Below are 19,875 nucleotides of genomic sequence, written 5' to 3'. Positions count from 1 at the left end.
CGTGCGTCCACTGAGCCATTATTACAACGCTGCCCTGTTTGGCGCACTTTCGTTATTGCTCCCGTCTCTTTGTAACAACCCCGTTGACGGCATGACAACAGACTTGTGGGTTCACTGTAATTAACGTAATCTCCCGTTGTTATAATAAACTCAAATAGAGGGGGAGGCCTAAGGTTGACGGGTACATACTGTACTGTAAAGAAGTAACATGTTGCTGTTTTTTATGAGAACTCGACAACGGCATTCAGACACAAGAGCTCTATGGGTCTTTAAAGCAATACACCACTTAATAATTTTCCAGTATTGAGTTAGGCATTGTGTACAAAGAATAAAAGAGCAAATATCTCTGGCATTTTATTCCCTGAATTTTATTTTCAACCGATTTAAGTATCAGAATTTGAACGTACGGTGTGGGACGCCATGTTCCTGGTCACGTGCTCGTGATGATGTATCCCGTGCGTAACCGGAAGCCGTCTTTGTTCATTTCAATGGGAATTTGCTGACGTAATGTGCAAGAAAAAGGCGTCTTCGATCCCAAATAATGTTGAGAGTAGAGTCCTCAACACGTCCAGTTTCATGTCATTCGCCTTGGGGGAGGGGCGGCGTTCCTAATGTGGGCTAAAGTGTGATTAGCACATGACATGTAGCTTAGCCTAGCGCCGGCAGCCAGATCTGCCAGTTATATCCGGCTTTCGGTTGGAAACAAAACTTTGGCGAGTCCTCCATGAGCCATAGCTGTACTGCTTTTGAAAAAGTGCTTCTTTATTGTAAGGTGTAATTCCACCTTTGATGTCCGCCGTGATACGAAATCATTCCTCGTGAGTCTCTTTGCTGTGTCATTCATTCCGTGTCATTCAATGTATATTGATCATGATGATCACATGCCTGTCCAAAATGCCCGATAACAGTGCTTAACATAAAAGTATTCATAAAAAGTGCTATCAAATCATAATTGCTCAACATAAATTGGCATTTTTTTTCAGGGAAGAGTTGAAATTAACCATTTCACAGAATAGCTGGTTAGTTTTTCACAAGTCTCGTGTTCCTTTAACACCAGTTGCATTTTCTGGATCAATCAGTCGACGGGTTAGCAGTTTGGTTCGAATGTAAACAGGAAGAAGAGTATTGGCCCAATGGGGTATATGGCACGGAAGAGGCGGGACTGTTTTTTGAACAACAATTTGTTTCCGGTTCGGTTTGCAACGTGTGGGCTGCGTCAAAAATACTTGTGCTTCCGACTTTGTGCCCCTCGGTTGCGCGTTCGCAACCCGGACCAGAAGCAAACTTATGTGAAAAATCACGTCCCGCCTCTTCCGTGGCATATAGCCCATACTAATCTGCTATTTGGTCTCTCATTATTGTGGGAATGAAGCATTCCCACATATGTTATTGTAATTTTGATTCCCCACACTTTTCTGCCGCATAACAACTCCCACATAATACTTCCAATTTACATTGTTCAAATTTCAACTAGCTTAAAAAATTCACGCCTCCCGGGGTATATATCGGGGTATACATGATTCCACCTTACTTACAGTATTTGCACAATTTAACATTTACTATCAACTTTTCCCCATTCATTTTAAATGGGACAGTCATTGAACTTTTTCTAAGTATCACTTTCCACGCCCGCTTCCATATATAAATAACTTCATCATTACCAGGTGTCTGATACTGCTCGGTGGCACAGTTGGGAAAGCGTGTTGTCCAGTAACCAGGAGGATATAATTTCATAATTTATCTCTCAATGTGCTTTCAGCATTCCCACACAATTTTTCCGGAAATTGCACTTAGTCCAGTTCTTAAAGCGCTTGTCCGGTCTTTTGTCTACCAAATGTTTAACATGTTCCCTTTGACAGAAACTTTTTTTTTTGCGAACTACTTGTGAATTTTAAGAAGCATATGCGGTCATCATTGGACAGTGACGTTTTGGTTTGTGTTGGAGTGATCATCACGGCCATTCACCTTGTTGTCTTATTTTGTGTAGTCTGAGCCAGGATCACAAGCGAAAGGGAACAATTCCTCCCACACGGACTCATCGGGTTCCCCCACAAGGCTTGATAATAGATGCGATTCAAAATGTCAGCCATGTTTCATTCCTTCTGTAGTCGCCTGTTCCCGCTTCCGAGCAAAACAGCCATTCTCATCGTGCTCGGAGGAGTGTGTTTCTATGTGTGTGTGTGGTCTTCAGGGTTTTTTACTCCCGCTGGACCAATTGTGGGATCTGGAGACTGGAGTTAGCTGTCATAACAGTCTTACTTAACCATCCCAAAGTTATTCAATACAAAAAAAAAATAGCAAAAAAGTTTGGATCATGGTTCTTTGAAGCAATGGTGGTATGTGTAAAAACATCTGAGTTCAAAGTTTGTTTGTACTTGAAATACAGTACAATAGAAACTAAAATATATGGAATCTGAATGCAGATGGCCGATAAATATTTAGTCACATCATCAAACATTTCTCACTGCCAGCACACGGACGCATTTGTCCAGAGTGGGTCAGGTGTGAATACTTTGTTTGTGATGACAAGCTCCCCCAATAGGTCGCTGCGGTTCAATGGACGACACCTCTTTTCACACGTTCCGCCTCGCCGCTCGCGTTGCAACGCATCGTGCTTATGTGCTCTGACACTGTGTTTTCTTTACTCATAATGCAAGTGGCTTGCATGTCGCGGGGTGTTGGTTCACATGTCGAGATTAGTTACCACCACCAAAAAGCACAAAAACATATTTTTTTTATCACGCAAATTTTATACAATGGTGCTAATTTTGCTCAGAGCAGTTTTAACAATCTAAGACAAAAAAAAGAGCTACACGACTCAGCAGGAAGTCAAGCTAATGTTTTCTGCTAATGTGTGCGTTGTGTACGTGAAGAAGGGAGTGTGCAGTTTCATTATTCGGCCACAGGTGGCAGTAACGATTTGAAATTCAATTTTTCTGCATTCAGCAGCTTTTAAAGTGTCCCAGGTGGGATTCCATGAAATTTCAAAAGTTACAAACCCAATGTTACGCAGTGTGCGCCAAATGTGTTGAAAACATGTACTAATTGGCTCTTAATGTCACGTCGGTGACACTGGATGATGTATTAGGGGCTCTGACATTAGCAACAGGGAAGAAAAAAAAAGAAAATCAAGTTTGAAGTGGTTGCCTCTTCAAAAGGACGCTGAATCACCGCGAGCGCCGCTAATGAATTTTCATGCTCTTGCATCTCGCATCTGAGCTTGGCAGGTAGCAAAGATTTGGCCTGTGGGAAGACTTTTCTTGTCATGCGGACGACAGTGATGCGTTTGGAGTGCAAACATGCCGTTTTTGTGTGTTTTCCCGGAATAAATGATCAGCGAGGCAGACGGCTACAAGGCTAGTCAGGTGTTGCTTTTTATTGTTAAAAGCTTTGGACGACATTTCCTAACCCACCCTTGAGACTTGGCAGGGCTTAAAAAAAAAAAAAGAGGACCTTTGCCAGGAATCCTTTAAGTTAATATGCACCTTTGCTTCATCCTGCGTACGTGAAGCGTGAGGCTTACTTGTTCACCTGAGCACGGGTGGTGATGTAATGGCCCGTGCTCAGTATGAAACTGGTGTGTTATATACAGCTCCTGCCAAAGCTTTACAACCCATTTAGGCCCGTTCAGACAGCTCAAAGGGTGTTACGCGACTGCCACCGTTTGGTCTCCGCATGAAATTTTCCATCTAAATTAGAGATGGTGTAAAATTGCCTGTCACTATAAACTGGACCCTAACCGACTGTCACTGTCATCCCAGGGACGCCCTTAATTCCCATCTTGTTATCACGTAAAAAAATCTGACTCCAGGGCTCTGATTTAAACACTCACGCAGCCGCACTTCTGTCTGAGTTAGCTTTTAACAGCCTTCGCATGACTAACTCACCCTAATTACTGCTACTGTCAATTTTTTATTTTTTTAGCTAGTTAATTCCGGGTAGAACGGGTAGTGTGCGGTGACTGCCTCTTATTCACCTTTCACGTTCAAATTGGACTGACTGTAGTATTACTGACTGAAGTATCATAATGAACTCGACGAAGTACAATTTCTGGAGAAATTGCGTGGGAATGCTGAAAGCTGAATGCTAATAGCTGAATACTAAGCTGAATGGTTATTAAGTAAATTGAAAGATACATTTTGTGAAAATTACAAAGTTTTAATTGAAGTTAAAAGACAAATGTATAAAAAAAACTTAGCAGTATTCACAGAGCTGGTAATGATGATCAGTTGCATGTATGGAAGTGTGCGTGGAAAGTGGGACTTGAAAATGAATGGGGAAAAGTTGATATTTAACGTCAAATTGTGCTAGTACTGTAAGTAACGTGGAATCTGACGATATATACCCCGGAATGTGTGAATTTTTGAAGCACGTTGAAATTTGAATGGTGTAAATCGGAAGTATTATGTGGGAGTTGTTTCTCGGCAAAAAAGTGAGGAGAATAAAAATCCGAATAACATGTGGGATGCTTTCAGCATTCCCACAATAATCATTATGATCGGGTATAAACCCGAAAACAGAAAGGAGTGAACTATTCCTTGCATTTTTTAGTTTCTGTGCACTCGAGGCAGTAGCTAGCAATGGATGACCTTTATTTTCGATGTTTTACTTTTCATTGTAATTTAAATATGAATGATGCAATACAAATATAACTAACTAACTAACTAACTAACTAACTAACTAACTAACTAACTAACTAACTGACTAACTAACTAACAGATGGACATAAAAAAAAATAGTTTAATGTTTTTGTTTGCTTTTTTTCAAAACTGATTTCCTGCTCAAATGGGTTTTCGATATATGCCTACCCCTGTTGTTCTTATGACAAAACAAAATATTTTATACTGATGTTTGGATGTGATTCATTTCCACTAAACTACCAGAAGATACCATAAGTCTTATGAAAATTTTCAAATTTGGGATATTTCCGTACATTTCCTCTGTCCCTTATTCCTTTAGTCTTTCCTCTGGTCACTTGATGGCTCCCTAATTTGTTGGAATTTAGTTAAGTTTGGTGCTGGATTTCACTTTGTTTCCCTTTCTTTGATCCTTCCTCTGGTCTCCTGACAACGTCATGACTCTGGTCATGTGAATTAATGAGCACAATCTCACATGCACGCGCACACGCAAAAAAAAAAAAAAAAGAAAAAAAAAAGAGCAATGATAATGACGTGGATTCGGGCAGGCTGTCGACTGGATAATACTCAGCTCTCTCTCAAATAAATAAATAAATAAATAAATAAATTGGGGGGAAAAAAAGGAAATGTACCATAAACTTTCCTGAAAACAAATGGACATTTTCTACCCCTTTGCTATCCTAATCGTTACTGAAGAGAGAGAGTAAAAAAACGAAGTACGTGACACTAAAAAGTCTTCTGTTCGTCTGTTAAACATCTCAGCGCTCACCCGGCTTGCCCAGTAAATTTCTTATTTCACTGAGCGCCATCTGAAAAAAAAAATATCAGGCCATCGTCCACACTAAAGTTTAAAAGTTTGACTTGAGATCTCACGGGATCCTCCACTCAGGGATGAAACCTAAACACTGATTTGCGTACGTTTCTTCTGGAGAGTGCAGTGAGAGAGAATGAGAAGCGAGGAACACTTTGGGGAGCATTTTAAATTAGCAGTGTTTATTTCCTGAGCTGGTCTGTTTAGCATTAAACGGAATCCAATCTCTGCTTAGACGGCAGCAAATTAGGCACAATTAATTTCTTTCTTCTGTTTTTTTTCTTCTCCTTCTTCTTTTTTTTCTTTGTGTGTGTCCTGGGTATTGGGATTAGTCCAAGACGCTTTCTACTCTACACATCCCTGTTCACTGATGCTCTTAAGTATTCCAAAAGGGAACGTGCAAATGTCAACAGATTGAGTGTAAGGTTGAAGGGGATTAAGTATATTCAGCGCGGACGGGTCCAAGGAGGGAGAGGAGTCTTTCGCTCGCTGATGCGAAGTCCTGAGCTCGGTGTTGCGTCATTGTCTGCTGCCTACAGTACCTCGATGTTAGGAGAGAGATCCCTATTTTAGGCAAGAATAAGGCATGAATTATTAAAGACGTGGCTGTTAGCGGGGAAAGTATCTCGAACGTTAGTCAACGGTTCTCACCATGAAGCCTTATATCTGCTGTATTTGCCTGTGAAGAGTGATCCTGGGACTCTTTGAATTCTGGTCTTTACTTAAGAACTTTCCTTCCCTTTCTGAGTGTGCTGACCTGGAAGTTCTAACCTGGCAATAGCCAGATTGATATTGCGCTTCACTCATGGGAGTTCTCCGCAATATCCATCTGTTACCGCTCCACCGTAATTTTCTCGGGAAAGGCGGGACAGTCTGTACAATAATTCGAGCTGGTTTCACGATGCGGCATTGTACACGTTTGTTTTAACCAGTCACGGCCACGGATGAAAATCGTCTTCGTTCTTGAGGAAGGGGGGGGCGGTGGAGTACGAACATCTAATCAGCTAGAAATACACGAAGCGCCTCTCGCTGTTCAACATTCAACAAGGAAACGTTGAGTAATTCTACGAGAACAGAATTAATTGCAGCGTCCATTCGTCCATGTTCGGTTTGTATATTAGCGCCGGCGTCGCCGCTGGCTTCGTCACAGTTGCATGTCCCACCCCAAAAACAATTTCGCTCTGTGTTTGGTCCAAACGACCAGTGGTTCGGATCGGTGGAAATCAACGGGAGCGGTACAAGATCTATTCTCCGGAGTTTGTGAACTCACAAATACCACGAGAATTCATCTTGCGAGAGCAAGATTATGGAAGTTCTTGGAGAGGAAAAAAAACTATTGAATGCCTTACTTAAAATGCTTTACGGCAGCGATATTTAAAGCCGAAGCGAAATTTACCGACTCACTCTACTGTAAGACACTTGAGAGTTTCACTCGAGAGATTCGTGTGATGATGTCAGTTCAGAAAAGTGGATTGGAATTCATTTTCTGGCCTTTCCTACACTTGAAAGTAAACACCTTTTCATCTTGCCTTGACCCGGTGATCCATCCATCCATCCATTTTCCCAAAACGCTTATCCTCACCAGGTGCTTTCTAAAGATGTTATAAAAGTCAAGAGATTTGACTTCTCCAAGGGGCGCTTGTTTCGTAAAGTGTTAGAGTTGGTTAGGCTGGTGGTCAGGTTTGTCATGTTGGCCTGGTTCATTCTCAGGCAATCTTATCAAACATCGTAAAGACAGTTACCCTCAGGGGGGCCAGTTATAATGGTGAACCCATCTTAACGTACAGCGCTAACTTGACTTCTGATTGTTTCAATTGGTACCTGAGGTTACAGTTGGCGTCAACCGTGTAGCGCCCAGGGGACCCGATCCAGATCTCGTGTCAGTGGCTTACCCAAGGGATCTGATTAAGGTTCTATACTTTGGTTGTCTGGGAAACCGGAGTGCCAGGAGAACACGGAGCCATGGGAGAAAATGCCAATCCCACACAGAAAGGCCCCCGGGCTGGGTTTCTTCTTCCTGGCTTAAAAAGGTTTGGGGTAAAACTCCCAAGTGACTTGCATTGGTGTCGTGTTTGTCTAGGGTAGATTATAGCTGTCATTAAAAGTTTAGGGGCTTAAAATTGTGTAGCATCAGATGATGTAATAATGGCCCATACAATTTCACCTCACGATGTAATAATGCCATATTTTGTGACAATCGTCTACACTACATTTTGTAATATAACTCTTGCATGAAATAGGTTGTAAACTTTGAAGTGAATTACTAAAGTTAGTAACTGATGAAAGTACTGTACTGAACTAATGATTAATTAATAAAGCATGTCTGAAAAAAAATCTTAATCTTCATAATTTGAGTCTATCCACAGATGTTCAATAGGGTTTGGATCGGGGCTCTTAGATATATTGTTCTTAGCCATTGTTTGTGTTTTTGTATGGTATTGGGGTCATTATCCTGTAGGAGGACACATTGACTCACTCTAAAATACCTTGAAAGTCTTGAGATTGGCCTAGATTCAAGACTGCTTGTGCCAGATGTAGAAAAGCATCCCCAGAACATTACCAGACCAGTGTTCTTTCCGTTTGCATTTGTAAACATGATGACGACTTACCAAAGAGCTGCACTGATGTCTTATATGATTAAAGGACGTTTTCCCAAAAGAATTATGTCTCCCTCTGTTCGCTCTATCAGTGGAGGGTGGCGTGTGTGGATTTCACACTGCTTCATATATCCTTCCTCCCTTCCTTTAGTCTTTCCTCTGGTCTCTTGATGTCTCCCTAATCTGTTGGAATTTAGATGTATCTGGGGTTGGCGAAAGATTCTGGATTTGTCACTCTGTGTGTGGATGGTTGTGTCTGGCTGGTGTTGGATTTCACTTTGTTTCATCTTTCTTTCCTTTGATCCTTCCTCTGGTCTCCTGACAACTTCAATACTCTGGTGGGGGACTCTGAAGTATCCGGTTAAGGTGAAGGGTCTTCGATTTATAACAGGTTTCAGGAAAATTAAAGAGCACAAATCCACTTTTGAAAGAAAAAAAAATGAGCGATGATGACGATGATGCTGACTCGGGAAGGCTGTCAAATAAATAATACTGAGCTTTCAGGAAAGAAAAAAAAAAAAAAAAGAATTGTGGCTTGTTAATATGCACTTAGGAAAATTCCAGTCTCATCAACTTCAGGTTATTTCAATGAACATTTTCTCATTTTATGCAACGATAACTTTTTTGTTTTATGTGTAGGTTTAGTTTAAGTGGATTCTTTACGTGCACGCTCCCGATGAAGGCTCATGGCTCAATGTCGCGGACACAGATTGTTCCCAAATACCAGTGGGGGATATACGGAAGCAAAGGGCTTCATTTATTTTTTGCTACACCATTTTCAACCCGGTGATGATTTGTAGCGGTCCAATCCCCCAGGAAGAACAATGATGCTATTTCCTCCAAAGCTTTACTAAATCAGTTCTTGGCCTTAGAAATGTCTGGCAGTCATCTAAAAGCTTACCTCTGTGTGTGTTCTTGGTGTCAAGTATTTGGAGGGCACAAAACAAATCTGAAGGCAATCGAGCTTGTGTTCAGAATTTCCTTGTCTTGATCTTTGGGGTATTTTGACAAAAAAAAAAAAAAAAAACACACCTGGAAAGTGTTTTAAGTAAGGTCCAACCTTGTAAGCACGCACCATGTTGAATATACTGTATGTAACTACGACTATCGTCAGAAATATCCTTGCTCCAATAAAAATTTTGCAGCCGAGCGTGATGCATCAAACCGGGAGGAGCTTTTGTGCATCAAAGCGTCTCCCTGCGAGACGGTTAACAAGTCATAAGGATTTATTGGCGGGCAGGTGTGAGAAAGCGCTGTTATTGGATGCCGGGGAGTAGCAAATGAAACGAGACATCGGCGAGTAACTTATAGTCCCGCTGCTGAAGACATAAAACCACATTATGATCTGACAGTCAGGAGCACGGCGGGCATAATTTAAAAATAAGACTAAGGCTCTGATACGCATTGTCTCCATGGCATACAGAGCTTGTCCTATAACGCGTCCCCCTCGTTCCGTCGTATTTTCGACGATACGCCGAGAATCGACCGGTACGGGTGGCGTCTTGGGATCTTGTTATAAAGCACCTTCAGTTGGTATGAGCAAGGAGCGTGCCAACATGGAGACAAACAATGACGTGCAGTTGATAATGGGAGGTTTCGAAGTGCTTGCTCTCTTTATTAGTGGTTGCCACCACAAAAAAAAAGAAAAAAAATGTTTTTAGACAACTCTGTGGTTCCTATAAGCCAGGAATTCCCAAATGGTGGAGCGTGTACCCATGGGATAGTGGCAAACAGTAATAATAATCCATTTCCAAGAGGGATTTTTCATCTACATCAGGGGTGTCCAAACTTTTTCATTTGAGGGCCACATACAGAAAATCAGAAGGACGCCACATAATGTTATGAAAAGAAATTGTGTTTAGTCTGAAAAATTGTACAAATAATTTATTTGTGCTTTGGAATATTTAGAAAAATGTTACGGTATCTTTAACCAATTTATTTGTAATATGGCAGTAGGGTTATTATAGTTTTGAAATTATTCATTTTAGTTTTTATTTTGTTTTGAGTTTGGTTTTGGTTTTTAAATTAGTTAGTTTTAATTAGTTTTTAGGGTAGTTCTGATAGTTTTTTTTTTAAATTTTAGTTCTTTAATAAATGCTTAGTTTTACGTTAGTTAGTTTTAGTGTTAGTTTTAGGTTTTTTTGTTTGTTTTTTTAATGTGTATTACTTGTGTGCAGTATTTAAAAAACACGATGGGCGTGACGTCATTATTCCGATTTATATCAAAATAAATCTACTAAAAATCACATTTAAATCATCCCCAAAGGCTCATGCATTAAATTGATTACCAAATACTAAAACAAAGGACATTTTTGCTACAATTATAGTTAGTTTTATTTTAGTTATTTTTGTAAATAGAAAATGTAGTTTCAGTTAGTTTTCTTTTTTTAAAAAGTATCTTCGTTTTTATTTTATTTCGTTAGCGAAATTGTTTTTGGAATTTTAATTTTTTTTGTTAGTTTTCGTTAACTAAAATAAGCTTTAATAGCACCTGTTTTTCGATACCCTACCTTCTTACTTTGACCATCTCCAAACATTTTTGTTTTTATTTTATTTGAACTGAGTTAAATGCCATTTTTAGCATATGTCGCGGGACACCCCTGATCTACATGTTGAATAGCTGAGGAGCGGTTCCATATAATAACGTAAATGTGTGAAATAACAGTGGTTGTTTTTATTCCATACATCTCAAATTGTGGCTTTTTGCTCCTTCTTGACACCCTGCTACCACATTGGATTTACCGTTGATCGTTTGACCTCATTATAGTGAAGCATACTAGCAAATAAATGCAATGCACTGTGTTCTAATTTGCCCCACTATGCCTTCTTCTGCCGTCTGTATGCTTACTGAATATGTATGAAGGCCTCAGACAACCTCCTTCAGCAGAAGAGGAATCCACTTCCATTCACCTCCGAGGAGACTGGAGTACGAGTTGCCAAAGCGCCGCGCGGCACCGTCGACAAGCCGCCGCGCATCCAGGGTTGTGTCGTTTTAATTAGCCGTCCGCCGGGCAGGTTGGCGACACGTCACATGTGAAGCGAGACTTCCTCGGAGGCGGCTAGTTGTTAGCGACAGCGGCCCGTGTGGGTTTTCGTTCTCTTTTTTTTTTTTTTCCGAGTCACGCCTGGCAAAGTGAACGTAATTAACCTCTGGGGAGCAGGATGGGAGGCAAGAGTCTCAAGCCCCTGATCTCCAGCCTGGTGGCCAGAGTAGAGAGGAAGTCACTGAGTGTGCAGTGGATTTCTCTGATAGAACGCCTACAGAGTGACAAAGAAGAAGAAGAAGATCAATATCCAAGTGAACCGCAGAGAGAGGCATTCGCGAATGCTCGGAATTTTTACCGAATGTTCAAACGCAAGCCTGTAAATTCAATGACAAATTGCATTTGAGGCCTGTGGCCCTTTTGTTGTTTCCATCCACGGACGTACATAAGATGGACTCACAACTGGCCTCTTGGGAGGCAGCCATCTTGTGTTGCCACTGTTACTGACAACTTGTGCTTGGTTGTTACGCTAGTCTTTTGTGCAAGGTGCCCTGTTTGAAGTACAACCTCTCAAAGAACAAACTTCACTGTGGCATCATCATCATCATCATTATTATCCATCCATCTATTTATTTTCTTGACCGCTTACTCCTCACAAGGGTCACGGGGGGTGCTGGAGCCTATCTCAACTAGCTTTGGGCAGTAGGCAGGGTACACCCTGGACTGGTCCAGCCAATCGCAGGGCACACAGAGACGAACAACCATTCACACTCACAAGCACACCTAGGGACAATTCGGAGCGCCCAATTAACCTGCCATGCATGTCTTTGGAATGTGGGAGGAGACCGGAGTACCCGGAGAAGACCCACGCGGGCACGGGGAGAACATGCAAACTCCACCCAGGAAGGCCGGAGCATGGACTCGAACTTGCATCCTCAGGACTGGGAGATGGATGTGCTAACCAGCCGCCCCATTATTCTTATTCCTATTATTATTAACTCATTCACTCCCGGCCATTTTCACTGAAGCAACCCCCTTTGCTCCCAGCTGTTTTACTGGATTTTGACTGATTTTAAAAGCCCCACAGAATATTGAGTTCTGTTGCTATCAAAACATGGAACCTACAAAAAGGAACATTCGAGTCTTTTCTTTCATCAGGAAAAAAAATTATATTTGTGTATGTTTCCGTTTTGTAGCAATTAGAATAGATTCATTTCATTGATATTCACATTTCTGGTGAAAACACTATCAAAAAGAGCTTGTTGCTGATCTCACTCTGCTGGCCATTTTTTGTAGTAACTATCATTGTTTTAAGCCACCTCTTCATGTCAGAAGCTGCACCAAAGCCTTCTATATGCTTTTGCATTTAAAAACAAAACAAAAACAAAAACAAAAAAAAACGTTTTTGGGAGTGAATGAGTTAATATTGTTATATATATATATATATGTATATATATATATATATATATATATATATATATATATATATATATATATATATATATATATATATTAGGGGTGTGAATTGCCTAGTACCTGACGATTCGATTCGTATCACAGGTCACGATTCGATTCGATACCGATTAATCCCGATACGAATTTATAAGTCGATTGTTGCGATTTTTTTCCATTCAAATTTAGAAAATACTAATCAGTAAGCTTGTAGAGTGTAAGATTTATATGAAAATGTATTATTTATTTATCTGAAATTTCAGTCTTATAGAGGTTGTAATCTGTTTCATGTTTGAACAGCATTAAAATAAAATATTAAGGCTTAATGTTCCGTTCATATAACATTCTTCCATGCTCAAGGTGTGAATCCTAACCCGAAGTCAGACGTTTTGTTGAATATTTTTCCATTAAAAATGGAAGTTTAAAAATCGATTCACACACACACACACACACACACACACACAAAAAAGGCAATGATGATAAGACGTTGAATCGGTAAGACCCGAATGAACAATTCTGAGCTCTTTAAAAAAAAAAAATCGATTTTTTTTTATTTAATCGATTCGAGAATCGCGCGATGTAGTATCGCGATATATCGCCGAATCGATTTTTTTTAACACCACAAATATGTGTATATATATATATATCTTTGTTTGACCATATTTTCCCAGACATTTTCAGGAACAATAACAACAAGCAGTTAGAAGCCAACCAATTCATTCCTGACAGAGGAGCCCACAAACAGCTACGTTGATCTTAGAAGAGATGATGTAGACTGAACCACGACAAAACTATCTTTTCTCGACCCAGTTTCATACAATCTTTCAAAGTGGAAGTGTGAAGCTGTCCTCATCTGGTTGGTCCAGGGTGCATTGACGTGTCGTTGCTATGCAGAAGATGGGTGGGTTGACGTTGGTGTCAGACGCTTGTGGTTTTTGGTGTGCAAGCATCGTTTTGCAGCAACTGCTGTTTCCAGCCGATGCTTCCTGTGACCTGCACACAAACTCGAACCTGGACTTTCCAAACCGCATATTTTGCACTTCATTTTCATACTTAACGCTTTATTGTAATAAAGCATTTTTTTGTGTGCATAAGCCAAACCATTAGCATGATGATACCAATTTTTAGCCATCTACGTTTAAATGACATATTCATATCCCATTAATATCCTCGTCTATTAAAAAGCAGCACATCTTTTAAAAAAAAGTCAAGTTTATTTCCATTTGTGCAGTTCTGGCACCCTTGGCAGGGCTGGACTGGCCATCTGGCATACAGGGCAGATGCCCGGTGGGCCGGTGTCCTTTGCGGCTGATGTGGTGCTATTCAATTATTATTGAACTCCATTTTACCCCGCGAGACCCGCCCACAATTTAGAAGGAGCAGCCCATTCATCCATTTACAATACAGAGATCAAACTGAACCAATAAACATTAGAGGCAGAGCTATGTGGTAGCCAAGAGAGGTCAGGAAATCAGGCTGGGCTGGCGGGCCTAAATCAAAATGCCAGGGCCGATTATTTGTGCCAGTCCAGTTCTGCCCTCTGGTGACTACTTTTTCAGTGCGGTTGAATTTTCATACAACATATTTTGGCCCTTCTACGTTTAAAATCCACGCTAATGGTCAGATGAAGGGGAACATAATATGGTTAATAATATATTATAATTTCTGTTTTTCTGGTGTTTGCTTGTTTATATGTTCAATAAATCAAATCAAATAAAATCAAATTAGCAAGTAAGTGCCTCAATATTAGGTGTTATTAGAGATTGTAGGTTATTTATATGCATTGCTGTAATGTACAAAAGCACAATATTGTGTTCTTTTTTTTAATATGAGCTCTTTTTTTTTTTTTTTACAATATTGTGACCCTTTTTTGTATCGCCAACCTCCCCACAATATCGTGATAATTATCTTTGGATATCGTTACATCCCTATCTATTAGTCTGCTATTTATTTATTTATTTATTTATTATTATTATTTTTTATTCATTTATTATCTTTCATATATGCGTTTTACATGTAATACAACAGAGATGCCCAAACTCGGTCCTGCAGGGCCGGAGTCCTGCAAGGTTTTGGATGTTTCTCTTCTCCAACACACCTGTAGCTCATCAGCAAGCTCTAAATAGGCCTGATAACGATCCTGTTGATTGGAAGCAGGTGCTTTGGAGCAGGGAAACATCCAAAACCTGCAGGACTCGGGCCCTCGAGGACCGAGTTTGGACACCACTGTAATACGGAGTAGTCAAAAGTGTTTTTGACTTTTGGGGCCCTTTACGGCCACCGTACTTTAAGCATCTTTCCAGCATCTCATGTTCGAAACAAAAAACAACATCAAGCTGTTTGGTAAGTTTGTGCAAATTTCACACCGTCTCTATGTTGTTTTTTTTTGTTTTTTGTTTTGTAAACATAATGACTCCTCCTCTTAAACTCAATTTGTATACACATTCATAATCTATATTGTGTTGTTGTTGGAGTAAATTCCAAAGTAGCCTAACCTCCTTGTTGTTTTCATTAATTCACTGAATCGGCGCTGACGATTGAGCTTCATGGAGTCTGCGACTGCCTGGGAACAAAAGAGCTGACCAGAAAATTCAACTAATCCAGTCAAATCTACCGCATTTGTACTTATAACTACATCAGTTGAGAAAGGCAATGATGATGATAATGAAATAAAATAATAACAAAGACATAATTAAAATAAAATAATAACATTTCCACTTGATTAACGATGATTGCATGCAGTAACTCTACCTTATTTTTTTTGCATGGAAGAAAAACCAGGTAGATTTTGCTAGTGAGATTTTGCTGCAGCTGTAGCACAGCTCCTACAAACGGTCACACTAACCCCTGTAAATTAAGCATGCCTGAATGAATTATTTTTTAGAATTAAAAAAAAAAAAAAAAAAAAAAAAAAAAGCCCAAATCCTTTGTCTTTTTTTGTGGCTCGTCCAGTCTGTTTCTTGTTATTGTTGCCTGATCATCCACATATTAGGACTAGGAGAAAACAAGCCCAAGACTAAACCATAGAGGGAAACCTTGTCCTGCAGCACCATCTTGAGGCATGATGCAGTACAACAACAAGACCAGAAGCCCCTTTATGTGGTGTAATTTGATCAAAAAATGTATATTTTATCATGGATATTTCACATTCGATAGTAAATGGTGGGGCAATATATTAGACAAACAATATAACACTACTCGCAGATCATGTGAAAAACGACGAAATATGATCGCAGCTTTGACAGTCTCTCCATGTGCTGTAAACCTGAATACTGTATGTGTATTATACTGCCCACGTGTGGCTCAGGTGTGCACTGTCACAATGAATGACTTCATTTGGATATAATAACGGTTGACAAGACACCCGTGTTCTAATGATTTTTGGGCCAAATAACAACAAACAAACAAACAAACAAACAAACTGAGCAAACAAAATTAAACAACTGACAATGTTGCAAAAATCTGGACACCCTATTACTGGGTTGGACATGTGGTTGTGTTCAAGATTAATCATTTACATTCACTCAAATTACGTAAATTAGAGAAATACATTTTCAGCTGTCCAAGAAAGCTTTTCCTAACCTGTATGTATTGATGCTTTCTATAAGATCAATGTATGTCAGCATATTTTAACGCAATTTCAAATAACAGGTTATTTATGTATTTACTTACCTTTATTTATTTATTTTTGTATTTATTTTACAGGCTAGGAAGGGAACGCTGCGTTGCCTCCGTTCTGCCTGTAGAGGACGCCAACGCTCTTCACTTCCGGTGAGGTACCAGCCTGAAAGGCAACGTCTGCCTCATATCTTTTCAAAACACTTCCTTTGTCATTCAGCTCAATAAGCACAAATCTAAGCACTTCTAACACGTTGAAGAAACAAAAAAAAGCGATAACGCTGCATTTGCGGTATTCTCGGAGTAAAAACTTTCAAGTTGTTTTCGGCAAAGCAAACACTTGACATGAGCTAACTGAAATAAAAGCTTCAACACTTCCTGAAATAAAAGCTCCAACAGTTCAATTAAACTTTGAATTAGTCAAACAATTTTGGTGCTTGCGTACTTCAAAGTGGCCTTGGCGAATAGAGGAATAAGTGGCGGGTAATTAAGTGTCCTCGTTTATTGATTTGGTTGCCAAAATATGTATTCTGAAAAACAAAATTTGCCTCCCACGCCTGTTTTCAGCAACAGATACAAAACTGGGTTTGGAAATTGACATGTCTGTCATAATAGGACAGACAAAAAGGTCTCACGAACCTCTGGCCGAATTTGCACATGAAGTTGGACATTTTGGGTGTTTCTACTGGAGAATTTGCCCAAATGAGCTCGGAAGCAGGCTAGACAGATGAGTGATGGTAATTGCCAAGTATGTGGATCTTGAGGAAACTGATGCATTTTAGGGCCCCTGAACATGACCCCCTCAACACCCGCTAGAAAAAAAAAGAAAAAGAAAAAAAAAGAAGAGAAAAAAAGGAGACCACATATTGATGGACACCAATGTGTGGATTTCCCCCCCCCCCCCCCCCCCCAGTATTTTTGGAAAATTATCTCTGCTTTTTTTCATGGGAAATGTGTATTGTAGGTTTATCAGGCTTTTTTTTTTGAAGATTTTATTTTATTTTTTTATTTTTTTATAGGTTTACAAAATAAATAAATAAATAAAATGAAATCCCAATGAATTTCAAAAGGCGTTTTTTTTTTTTTTTTTTTTGGTATTTGCGGGCCGGGCCGGTACAAGTCCTGCTGCAAACAGTAGATTTCCAATTTATATTTTGAAGTCAAAATGATCCAATGCAAATGCAAATTCTTGCTAAGAAATGTTGACTGTCTCTATGCATTGTACTGCCCCCAGGTGGCCAAACTGTGTACACCAAAAGGACCAGCAAAATGTCTCATCGAAAAATGTAGCAAAAACTTTCCTGACATTCTATTCAATGATATCATTATTTTTAAGTGCAATATTATTTAGGGCTGTGATTTATTTATTTTTAAATTTAATTTCTTTCTTTTTTTTTTTTTTTTTTAATGGAAAAAGTAGACCACTATCCTCATAAGATTATTGGACGTTTCTGTTTTTTTTTCCATACTGGTTTTTATTATATATATATATATATATATATATATATATATATATATATATATATATATATATATATATATATATATATATATATATATATATTTTTTTTTTTTTTTTTTTTTTCCCTTCTTAATTATATTATCCAATTGCAACTATTTGATTCTGATCGTTTCTCCTGTGTGGCTCCAAAACCGCAAGCGGGCAGTTTACGCGAGCTCAATAATCCGAATTAGCGGACCATCTGCTGTCTCCTCCGCCTGCTCCACGCACTAGTTTGTCATGCGCCTCCTCCCTCTCCTCTCCATCTCATCTCCTGTCCCTCCATCCCTCCCTCCCTCCATCCTCCCTCCAGTGCGTGCCTGCCTGCCGTGCAAGCGAGGGGCCACCGGGCGGAGTAATCGCACTGGTATCAATTGAGCGCGTGCACGTGTGTGTGTTAGTGCGGGTGCGCGCGCTCCTGCTGCTGCTGCTGCTGCTGCTGCTGCTGCTGCTTGTCACTCATTGTTGCTTGCACACGGGCAGCGACAAGGAGCACCGAGCGAACGGCGCCTACTGGCTCTTCTTGTTTACCAGCTTTTTCCTAATAAACCAGGAGAATATCACTGAGTCCTTCGTCAACATGCTTCAAATAAGGAACATCCTGTGGGGATTCCTCTACATCGCCTGCGCAGGTGAGTTGTTTATTTTAGGGTGTTTCTATTTTTTATTAATTTTTTTTTCAAAAACGAGGCACTGCTGGTGCAGCATCCTCCGGCGGCGGCTCGTTACCCGGCGAAGGAAAAGTTGCCAACCAGCAGCGGGTTGAAATGAAACGCATGGCGGCTTGGAATCAGTTTGTCGGGCTCAAACTTGCTTTTGTGGATAAAGTCAACCTTTTTTTTGCTGGAGCATCACCACTCCTCATCATGTGGTCCATATTTTTTTTTCCTCCACCCTAACGTGTCAAAATGTGTGGTGCACATGTTCAGAAGTTTAAGGAAAAGTGTCTGGACTGAGAGTTGTTTTTGCATTTTTGAGTGGTTTATGACTTATTTAATATTATTGAGCGTTTCTGCGGTTGTCTTTTCCGACGTGGATGTCGAAGAACAGTTTCTATGCGAGAGTCCAGACAGTGTTTTAATCCGTTTGGAGTCTGCTGAATAGTGTATACAATAGCTTCCAAAATCCTAAGCCCCCTGTGGTTAGGGGAGCCTTTTTTTTTTTTTTTTAACCACCTCAAACCTCCTCCTCGCATCTGCTCTCCAGTTCTATAGGCGACCCCAAGTGAAGTTTCGGAGGGCTCCCAGGGGCCTTTGGAGAAAGGAAGAATCGTTGATTTACGAGACGTCCCGCCCGCTCACAAAGAGCAAAGTTAGCCATTGTCGGTTCTGTTTCTTCTCTTCATGCGCCAGCTGTTATATTTAGCCCGTGTGTGCAAGCAGCAGGTTGACCGACCGGCACTGCGGTGTCGGATGAATTCCTGGGCGACGAGGCCTCTCATTTTCTGACAGTTATTAGCCTACATTTGACACCCAAAACGTTGAAGAAAGGTATTTTTAGCGTGGTACCTAGTACTTGCTGGCGATGCGTTTCCACTGACAAAAGTGGGATTGACCACATGATGATGTCAGGGTTGCAAGTATCTGATACCACATTTGGTTCGTACGGAAGTGTAGAACTGAATTATTTTTACTGGTGAGTATGTTGTAACATATTCGTAAGTACATGCGAACAAACTCGTAGGCTAAATGCTACCAACAAAGCATATTTTCCCATAATGCCACAGGGTATTACATACCCATGTCTATTAGAATTAGTATTAAAAAAAAACAAAAAAAAACAAAAAACACGAGGCGCACATTATACCAATAAATGAAAAACTAGACTAAGTGCAATTTCTGGAGAAATTGCGTGGGAATGCTGAAAGCTGAATGCTAAGATTTGAATGCATGTGGAATGCTTATGAAGTAAATTGCGAGAGAAATTATGAAATTCTAACCTCCTGGTTACTGGACAATACCAACTGTGCCACTGAGCAGTATCAGACACCTATAAAGAAATAACACGATGCATCATTACCACAGTCACAAGTGCCAGTTTCCCTGAGACTGACTCACCGAACCCCTGGGGTTCGATGGAACCCAAGTTAAGAACCACTGATGTACACACCGCGGGTTGGTTGCCGCCCCAAATACACAGCCACTGCTAGTCCGGTCCAAAGGCCGCATAAAAAATGGATGCGTCGCATCAGGAATGGCATCTGGTGTCCAAATTTTGCCAAAATAAATCTGGAGAGTGACTTAAACCGAAAGTCACACAATTTGATCTGGTCTAT

At 40.2% G+C, this 19,875-nt stretch overlaps 1 protein-coding gene across 7 annotated transcripts in view; it reads left to right on the top strand.

Annotated features, from left to right (window-relative positions):
* Window positions 1–17,942: 17,942 nt before the first annotated feature.
* ncam1a (neural cell adhesion molecule 1a) overlaps window positions 17,943–19,875 on the top strand; it is a 269,343-nt gene continuing 267,410 nt past the window's right edge. For all 7 annotated transcript variants that reach the window (XM_077504314.1, XM_077504312.1, XM_077504313.1 and 4 more), the window contains exon 1: window positions 17,943–18,232. In XM_077504314.1, the coding sequence (XP_077360440.1) occupies window positions 18,181–18,232 (52 nt within the window). In that variant the 5' untranslated portion in view covers window positions 17,943–18,180. The remainder of the gene's footprint in view (window positions 18,233–19,875) is intronic.

Source organism: Festucalex cinctus, chromosome 18, assembly GCF_051991245.1.
Source record: "Festucalex cinctus isolate MCC-2025b chromosome 18, RoL_Fcin_1.0, whole genome shotgun sequence".
NCBI lineage: Eukaryota > Metazoa > Chordata > Actinopteri > Syngnathiformes > Syngnathidae > Festucalex > Festucalex cinctus.
This window is presented reverse-complemented; position numbering and strand designations above follow the sequence as displayed.